This window comes from Plasmopara halstedii (assembly GCF_900000015.1).
Source record: "Plasmopara halstedii genome assembly, contig: Scaffold_470, whole genome shotgun sequence".
NCBI lineage: Eukaryota > Oomycota > Peronosporomycetes > Peronosporales > Peronosporaceae > Plasmopara > Plasmopara halstedii.
The window spans coordinates 487,491-496,696 of record NW_020187390.1 but is presented as its reverse complement, the minus strand read 5'-3'; the positions used below and the strand labels follow the sequence as shown (position 1 = coordinate 496,696).

The window sequence follows — 9,206 nt, the reverse complement described above, 5'->3', positions numbered from 1 at the left end:
AGGACCTAAATATATTCACTTCGGTTTTTGCCATCTTATCAACACATCTTATCAACACCACTCCTAACGCAAACAGTCAGGGTGGGCGAGCAGAATATAGTTGTCATATTTTGAAGACCCTGGCAGATGTTATCGTCGTCAAAAGGGGTCTAACGTCATCGCGGCGAGAAGTGATCGCAACCTAGGAATATAATATTTTACACAGCTCTCGTTAGTAGTAAACAAAAACATTGAATACACACGATACGCCTGATTAAGCAGTGTGTACTCGTAATAAGCTCGCATATTTTCATCTCGACAAAACCTCCTCTACTGCACGCTAGTTTCCATTGTTGTGCATAGTCTCTTAGCTTGTCAATCGCAAGTGAGACGCCCTATTGCTTCATCCAGAGCACTGTCACATTAAGCGGAAAATATATACTCTGACCCAGCTCGCAAAGGGATAATGCTCGTTAGTGGATCTCTCGCGGCTGATGCCATTTGTGCACCCGCCAATGCGTTTCTTGTGGTGTCTTACCAGCGCAAGTTTATCGCCGTTTGAAGTTTTTAAGCAAGCGACTATTGATTCTTTCCATTGGGTTGTCGGTTCCCGGGTCTCTTCGTGACCAAGAATTACCATTAGCTAACCTAGCGGTGATACCGTGCGACTTGCATAGCTTCGCTTTCAACAGTCCGTGTTAGCAAACGTATTGAGGGTGAATTTAAAAGCGCCAGTAACGAGTGGAACCGATAGAGACATCTAAAATGATCACCTCATTCGCTATGTTTACTCAAAAGAGATACACATCTATGCTGACTTCTTTTCGAGCTAATACCAAATATAAACGTTTATTATATTCAAAATAAGAGAGCTATTTGAGTTGCTTGACGTGAGGCTAACAGCCAATGTGTCCGACGGACGTCTTTTCTGTGTAGTCCTATCGCCATCATTAGAACCAATACTTAGAGATTTCCACAAACTTTAAATGCGTTTTGGACAATTGATTTAGTTGTACCCTTACAATTTCACAGAATACGTATGAACACAATAGCATACAACACGTATCCATTTCGTCTAAATTTCGCGTCGGATTTGCAGGAGGGTGAACATCAGTTGCCGAAGGCTACCACCAGTTGAGCAAACTAAACTGATTTTGTTGTAATAGACAACAACGTTGTACTCAAAGAAGCGTCCGCTTTCAGGTGTTCTATAATCCATTTGCGTTGACTGAGTTGCGTATCGTGGCCCGTGTAAAGCGTGAACTATCTCCCGACAAGGTATACTCGGAGCTTAACGGTCGCATATTTTTATGCAAAGGAGCACTTTGTCGTCAGCCGGGTAAATCATCTAAGTTGTCCTGAAGGTTACTTTAAACACGTCATATACAGCGCACAATCGATTGCAAAATTACAAACAAGATGGAGTGGTTCAGGGTAGTGCTACAGCAATACGATTGTAACTTTAAAGCGATTCGCATTTATGAATCCAAAGCTTTCTGTTGCCATCAATTCCTGACTCCATGTCTTTATTCAGTAACTGTACGAGAGGTGCGTTTATTCCGCACAGATCTTGTTGTACTTGTGGAGACAGTTGTCGACTCACGATAACACTGATATCGTGAAATTTTGTCGGAGATTCGCTTACAGCTTGCGAGCTTTCATATCCTGATGCACCAAAAGAACGTGGTCAAGACGAACTTTCTCGGCGGTCTTTTCATTTTAAATATTGTTGTGAACGACGATATTTCAAAATTATTTGGTGTAAGTGAGCGATATGGCAGTGAGCGACAGAATCCGTTTGAAGGTGGGTGGAGCGTTGTTGAGGATCTGGAGCATGATGAGTCATTATCATAGTTATTGGTCACAGACGTGAGCAAGGATTCTTGCTCTCACATAAAAATCGGGTTGAAGCCATCCAGAATATATGAAGCATGGAACTGCTAATCCAATTTGAGGCCATACTCTTGCGTGGAATAGGCGACTGCTTATATTATCGAGCCTGTTTAGCGTATGAGCAATACAACGTTCTGTAGTGGTGTGTCAAAACAAAAATGTCGGACTCGTGTGTGAAGATGTGAGTGTGGGATTGTCGATTGTCCCGCAACCCTCAGCCTAGACAAATTGTTGGACACTATGCCGGTGGCTGACTACCTCACCGCCGTCCATATCAGACAAGTTGGCAATCGGCCCTCTCTTTTTTAGAACGTAGCAAGATAGTTACTCATCAGCACGGCTTCAATGGTCTCTGATATCGTTATTTGAAAATGAAGAGGAAAATCGCCACGACTTGCAAGGTAAATTCCTATTTCGACACACAACAAGGTGATCCTTAGGCTCTGAGTTTCTGGATTGCGATCCATGTCATACATCTCCGTTTTACATGCACAGCTATTACACTTGTTCGTATAAAAACGAACCAAGATTAGCTTAGTGGTTAAAGTGCGGTGGTAAGCCACTTACAGCTCAATTTCCCAAAAACTAAAATTTCTGTACACGGTGTTAAGTGTCCTCTGTGGCGTAGTCAGCTAATACATATTTTTCCTCTCACTTAATGATTTTTCAAAACAAAGGAAGATAACAAACCTTTCACTGCCGGGTTCATCATCAAAGCTGTAGGTTAGCAGCCGCACCAAGCCTTCCTTACTACCCACAATGGCAAACATGCATACCGAAGTCCGCCCGAGGAGTGACAACTTTTACCACTTGGAGTTCGATATAAGGATCACTCTGGTGAAGACGGATCTTCTTGGGCATTTCCTGCCCGTAACAGATGAGAGAGACGTGGCTTGTAAACGACGCCAAGGTATTTAGTATCATTGTACAAGGCCTTGAGATTCACATTCCATCAAAATTACGAGCGCCATAAATGCATGGATAACGCTACGTGGTTTCTGCAATCGGTCGACACTGAAATGTTGCATAATGATAACGCGACGACTTCGCGACTTCAAGATGATAATTGGAACTAGCATGGCGGAACATCTCGACTACTAGTTTTGGGTCTCCAGACAACGGGAGAGCCCGTGTCAGCTGATGTTGCTTTTCAGCAGTCTAAATTCGGAACATTATATGATTTTATCAATTGTAAAATAAGCAAAAGACATCACATCGATTGGAGCAAAGGAGAAGCTGCACGAAAAAAGGCTAAGAAGTGTGCGTTCGCGCAAGTGGAACTATTGGTAGATTAAGAGGTGGACGAGGCAGCGTTCGAAATGGTGGCGCTCCACAAAATACCGGCGGATTTAAAGGTAAGGTTTTTGATAGTGATCAGGTTGGTCATATGAAGCGAACTGCCCGGCCAAAAAATGTGTCAGAGGTGATGACGCGGTACTTGCAGTGAGTGAAGTATGATCAGCAGAATGACTTATCGGCAGTGGCGCCACATCCCACATGATATGACTTGTTCAAATACAAGGACCTTAAAAGAAGTAGGAATTGCAGATGGCAAACGCCACTCGTACAAGGAACCGGCATCGTGAAATTCCGGTTTTGGTGGAAAGAAGGTTGACGTGTGGCGCATACACCGCGCAGTTATAATCTGCTTCACCCAGTCCCACCGCAGCCATTGTCTGTTTGACATAATACAGTCGACCCAGTATTTAGGTTTTATTCTACGACATTTGTCTCTCACCTTCAGTACTTACATCGTCATTTATTTGAGAAAGACACAGCCAAAGGTCTCAACACGATTGTAATGGAGCCTGTGACTCACGCGACCATTGGTCACTATGTGAAACAGTCTCCAGGTATCACCAGCATGCGTGGGCACAGCCAGATGAATTTTGACTTCTGGAAGGCAAGGTTGCCTAAATGGAATTGCGTCTGCATTTCAGTGGGCTGCAGGCACCGTCTGGGGCCATACTGCCTCCACTAGATACCATCATCAACCCGTATATTATCTTCGAAGTTCCCGACTCTACCCTTTTTGTGTGTAGACGAAGACGTTTCAATTCATGAGATTGGGACTGACTCTTAGGCGGCGAAGTCAAATTGGGGAGAGCGAGTGAGGGGATACAAAATACATGGAGCAACTACTTTGTCACTTGAGCGGAAAGTGGAAATTTCTTAGAGTAACGAGTGGCTGGAATCCGCGAAGTTAGCTTGGGGAGAGCGAGTGAGGGGATACAAAATACATGGAGCAACTACTTTGTCACTTGAGCGGAAAGTGGAATTTTCAGAGTAACGAGTGGCTGGAATCCATTTCGGTAATTTGTCAAAATTGACACTTTAAAAAGTTGCACAATGAAGAAACCCTTTACTTAGTCACCAAAGGTAGTGCGAGTCATAAGCTTTTACCGACGCTGGAGCTCTAGGTTAGTCATCTGACCTGGAACCGGGAGATAATGAGTTCGATACCCTAAGGATTCGGCACCCGGAAATTGGTTACTAAATTGGACGAGCAACCACACACTAAAAATTGTGTAACAAGGAGCTCGGATCCCAGCTTAAATCTCTGTCACAAAATGTTAAGAAAACTTTTAACTGTGTCTTCCTTATATTTGGAAGTACTAAAGATGAGCTACAAATATCAAACAGATCACCAGGATCGAGACTAAATACTGGCGTGCGTTGTTTTGCGTCGAACAAACATTGTTGCGGTCGGACTACAAAATTAAAGTTTAACCCCGCGGAGATTAAGCCTCACACTATTGAAGAATATATCGTGCTCTATTCGCTTCGGACGCACATGTACGTGGCGAGCACGGTGTCAAGCCATGTCGGACGCGGATGAAAACACTGACATTATATTAAGTTCAAGTACCTGGAGCTGGGATGCATGCGTATAGTTTGATAACATATGTTGTTTCGACGTGATCGTGGCAAAGCCACCGATGGTGCACTTTCAGATTCTGGTGTTGGTGTTTTCCAACAACCTTAAGGGCAAGCGCACCAGTAGCAGGAAAAACGCGAGACGTCATTTTCAAACTTGCAGCAAGACCTGCGTTGCAGCTTACCCAGCACGGCATGAGCCATGATTATCGCTTCTTGACGTGACTGAAGCGGATCTTAATCAAATGTGCCTTCACCTGCAATCCAGATGCGAGCACGGAATTACGGAAACATGCTCAACATCATAATGCTCATGACGCCGACGATCACCACTTTGCTTTGATATCACTGTGGGTCATTTGGGTCATTAGTCATCGGTTAAACATCGCTGGCACCATGCTGGGTGATACTTAACTTTCCTAGCGGGAAAGTGCTTTCAAAAACTTGGCTTGCTTTTAGGGCATGACGTCGGTCATCATTTAGTCGATGAGGCGATTCACGAAGTCAACTTGTATCGGCCATTTTCATTTGACACATATTGAGTCACTATGTAAGCTAAGCGCAAACACGCGCATGGATGTGTAAACGGTAGCTTCGCCGCGGTTCGGGATTCATCCCAATGCAGATCCAATGTGCAACGGCTGTGCCGATTCGCATTCGTTTATATAGTACAGCCCTGTGCAATCAGGAGGTGGCCTAAAAGAATTACTGCGCAAAGGAAGTATGAGTTGAAGCAGTCAATGAAGCACTAATCCAGTGCTTTGAGGACTATCGTCGACGGTCGACCAGCTGAACCGGACGCAGGGAAGCTTACATCCCTCTGCTTGATCATGAATCTGTACCCGGACTTCGTCGGACAGTCAAGGGGTCGGCCCAGCGAAGCTGCACGGACTTGCTAAGTTCAGCGCTGCACCGAAAATTTTGCAGAATTCCCAACCCAGTCAAACTGAGTCTGCAAACTCACAATGGATTTCCTCAGAGGCGTCGAAACATGCTCGTTCTTGTGTGGGAGTCACTGAGACAGACACCATGTTCCCTCACGCGGGTGAAGCAGATTGACGAGCGAGTATGCTATTATCAATATGAAGAGCGAAGCAGACAGCGAGCTTCTAAACACACGTTGGCATTAGTGTAAGTTAAATGTCCACCTGATGAGCAAATGCGCGAGCAAATCCATACTCAATAGCGTGACCCAGCGGATAAATCCATATTCAACCCCGATGCACTTAGGCTGCCGGAAGAAGTAGTCGTAATTGACGTAGTCGAACGTGTTCTACAAGTCAAAGAATAATGCGTATGGCGCTTCATCACGGTTTGTGACAAACACTGAAGATTCGCTGGGAAGTGTACAAGATTACTTCAAATCAATTTTGTGATGCTTATTGGTAGTCGATACGTCAGCGCCTTCAAAAGAACCTCAATTCGACTTGAACTGGAGCATTCCAGCGGTAGGCACTGTGTTGGCTTGCAAGCCCTTCTTTTGCGGCAGCACGACGGCAGAATTGCGCTGCGACGCTAGCTGTGTACATCTTTTTAGACGGTCCTGTATTACACTTGCTGACGACAGCTGTCGCAACCTGGTATAAAGAAGCCGTCGCCTTCATATTCCAGATCGCCTTCTAAAAATCAGCTGCTTCAACGTCCATGTCCAGAACATCCTGTCAGATTTGGCACGATGAGGATGATAGAGTCGAGAAACTTGCGTCAAATGTATTTGTTAGGTGGTGCTGAAATGCACTTAGTACTCGGGACTAGCAGTGTGTTCAACACCCTGAGCAGAAAGTGGTTCGCCTTGCCCCGAACGAATCCGTCAGAAGGCTTAAGACTAACGTTCTTTTTTTAGATATCCATAGGCGGGTACGTTTCGCGGATGTTAACACGAGCAAGCCACCCATAATGCCCTAGCGACCAAGTGTGGGATTTTGCAGCTGTTTTGAAGCCGGGGAAAGTCGGAGTCCACCGCCGATAGGGGTCCTTTCTTCCTTTTTCACGTCGGCGATACTCGAACAATAATTGCCCATTCTTGTTCACGCCGAAGGTGTTCGCGGTGAGATGCCAAATTTCCGAACAAGTCAAAAAGGCGTCGAGGCCACCTGTTACAAGCTTCACCAACTCGTTCGCATGATGCTCACCGTCAAGCATGCCCAGCTCCTCAAATTCGTCAAGAAAAATGCCGTGCCTCATTAATCTATGCAAAGCGCACCCCAGAGCCACATGAGCAGTGGTTTTAGGTGAAACAGGCGCGTGTGGATCCACTATACCAGCTCATCGGAGAAATTCTTGATCCAGTGGTTGTAAATTAACATTGTCGGTGTAGTTGACATTAGTGTGATCTCATACACCACGAGCGCCTTCAGGAGCCGCGACAATTCGCGTTTTTTCTATCGTCGTCTATAAAATCGAGCTTGTCATAAAAATGTCGAGTCTCCTGAAAGGCACAGCCAATTTCTTTAACTTCTACTCCTTTGCGCTGAATATGACGTCTTGGTACGGCGTTATCGCACTCAGCAAGAGTTTGATAATGTATAAATGTTCTAAAGTGCTAGATTAACAATTTCGTGGCATTTTGAAGATCAACGCGACATTAAACGCCTGTGCCACATCGATTGTCTTCCTTAGTACGGTATCCAGGTTTGCGACGTTATTCAGTGTTGTCCCGATGCGACCAACAATTTAATTCGCTGCCTAGAGGTGGTCGGGATGGGTACTGAGTGGCATTGTGTTCTCGTCGTTTGCCAGAGACGTAGCGACCTTGATCATCAATTTCGCCATCGTCACCTTGATGAGTAGATAAAACTGCTTCTGTCGAAGCTGAAATATATTTAATCGCCTCAGATTTTAAGACCTCGGCCATTACGATCTGGTGGCGTTCAGCAAACTTCATGCCCACGGTCGCGTCAAAGCTCTCGACGATGCGGAGATCGTCTAAAGGTCTTCAACCAACACTTTGTCGAAATGCCATCAGACCGTCTTCGAACCTGCTTCGTGAGGATGCTCGTTAAAATAATGTCACCCCACGTACGTTTCTCCATGTTTGGGACAGCTGTGGTTCCGTCCATGACCAAATATAACTTTTTTTACTTTTTGATGGAGAGCTGACAGCTTGAAGTGTGGATGTGATATCGTTTCGAATAGAAATCGAAGAAAAGTCAAGTGGGTTGTCAACATTCGATTTATTCAAGTCACTTCTCACACTCATGTAATTTTGGCATACTCCCTTATTCCGGTACCTACTCTGACGATAGCGATATAGTTAGAGTGTTTACCGCTCCGCCACCCGTTTCAAAGATGGAAAGCAAATTAATTATATATTTTGCTTGTAGCGTGCACGGTGTATTTGATTGGAGTTCGTAAAACACTTCTAATGAAGTGTTGATGGACTTGAAAAAGTTTGCTACAATAATCGTTGGGATCACTTCCTATATTGATGAGATTCGTGAGTGCGCATGAAGTTTTGTGAGAACTTTTGTTAGTACTCTCAGTTTCGCGTCCTCGCCTGTTAGGACTTTAACGATTTCTTATACTTATGGAGGTGGGAGCATCTATCGAAATTGGGTTTCCTCATCCTGTAAATGAACAAGTTTGAGACGCGCTTCTTGCAACTATCAATCCTTGTGTTGGAAATCCAGATCTTAGCTTAGCATTGTGTGACTTAAATAATAGCAGTGCGTACCTGGTTCTGACAGTGAGATTTCAGTTTTACAAAGTGCGACTTAACTCATCCAAGAGATCGTTACTTATGCAGCCGATATGGGAATTCCGGACTAAATATATTGCAATAACTGTCAAACATGAATTGGAGGACATCATAACGCAAACGTCAAGTTTTACTGTGAATCTGTACAGCTCGCTTATCAAGTCTGTTTGCATGTCGAGTTAACTGTGACATAGTTTCTGTCTGTCTCCTTCATTGTTACCGACTTGGGACACACATCATTCGGAATTCCGGGAACTACGGTCCAATGCATTTTGCTGCAGTGCAATCACCAAGTTTGACTCAAGATTTTTATCTCTCGACGTGATGCGAGACTCCTATGCTAGAAAATTTGTTTCATTGCCGGCATGCACGTCTTCGCATCCTCTTCCAAAAGACCGATGCAAGCTACTTGAGATACTCGTAGCATTAGAATATTATTGTCAAAATATCCCAACCAAAACACGATCTATTCGCCGACGCAATCTCATTTCTCACTATTATTCAACCGATCAAGGAAAGCTCTCTTACGCTAAAATTGCAAGTGTGGCCAAGGTGTCGTCCGATTCGATTGGGCTAGCTTCAACATAGAACATAATCCGCACAAGGCGGTTACAGCCTCACATCTCAAAAATGCAGATGCGCAGTCGTCTCGAAAAGAAATGAAACAACATTCAAGTGGGTCGTCAAGGTTCTTATTCAGTCGAACGACTCGAGAGCTTCAATGAATACTGCGGATCCACTTCTCGTACTCGTGTATTAG

General features: G+C 44.6%; 5 protein-coding genes across 5 annotated transcripts in view; 3 read left to right on the top strand and 2 right to left on the bottom strand.

Annotated features, from left to right (window-relative positions):
* Window positions 1-1,398: 1,398 nt before the first annotated feature.
* On the top strand, window positions 1,399-1,923 carry PHALS_10312 (uncharacterized protein; the record flags this gene model as incomplete). The annotated part of the gene is made up of 3 exons (XM_024725713.1): window positions 1,399-1,527; window positions 1,627-1,783; window positions 1,847-1,923. The coding sequence occupies 3 exons, from the start codon at window positions 1,399-1,401 to the stop codon at window positions 1,921-1,923; spliced, it is 363 nt and encodes a 120-aa protein (XP_024576462.1).
* Window positions 1,924-3,789: 1,866 nt separating this feature from the next.
* Window positions 3,790-4,048, top strand: PHALS_10311 (uncharacterized protein; the record flags this gene model as incomplete). Its single annotated transcript, XM_024725712.1, has 2 exons — window positions 3,790-3,906; window positions 3,956-4,048. 2 exons carry the CDS (start codon window positions 3,790-3,792, stop codon window positions 4,046-4,048), a joined length of 210 nt encoding a protein of 69 aa, XP_024576461.1.
* Window positions 4,049-6,588: 2,540 nt separating this feature from the next.
* Window positions 6,589-6,933, bottom strand: PHALS_10310 (uncharacterized protein; the record flags this gene model as incomplete). Its single annotated transcript, XM_024725711.1, has 1 exon — window positions 6,589-6,933. One exon carries the CDS (start codon window positions 6,931-6,933, stop codon window positions 6,589-6,591), a length of 345 nt encoding a protein of 114 aa, XP_024576460.1.
* A 457-nt stretch (window positions 6,934-7,390) lies between these two features.
* PHALS_10309 (uncharacterized protein) lies at window positions 7,391-7,808 on the bottom strand (the record flags this gene model as incomplete). Its single annotated transcript, XM_024725710.1, has 2 exons — window positions 7,391-7,674; window positions 7,772-7,808. 2 exons carry the CDS (start codon window positions 7,806-7,808, stop codon window positions 7,391-7,393), a joined length of 321 nt encoding a protein of 106 aa, XP_024576459.1.
* A 2-nt stretch (window positions 7,809-7,810) lies between these two features.
* PHALS_15423 (uncharacterized protein) overlaps window positions 7,811-9,206 on the top strand; it is a 1,398-nt gene continuing 2 nt past the window's right edge. The window contains exon 1 of the mRNA XM_036407425.1: window positions 7,811-9,206. This exon is cut by the window's right edge and continues 2 nt beyond it. Within this exon, the coding sequence (XP_036263130.1) occupies window positions 8,771-9,034 (264 nt within the window). The 5' untranslated portion in view covers window positions 7,811-8,770 and the 3' untranslated portion in view covers window positions 9,035-9,206.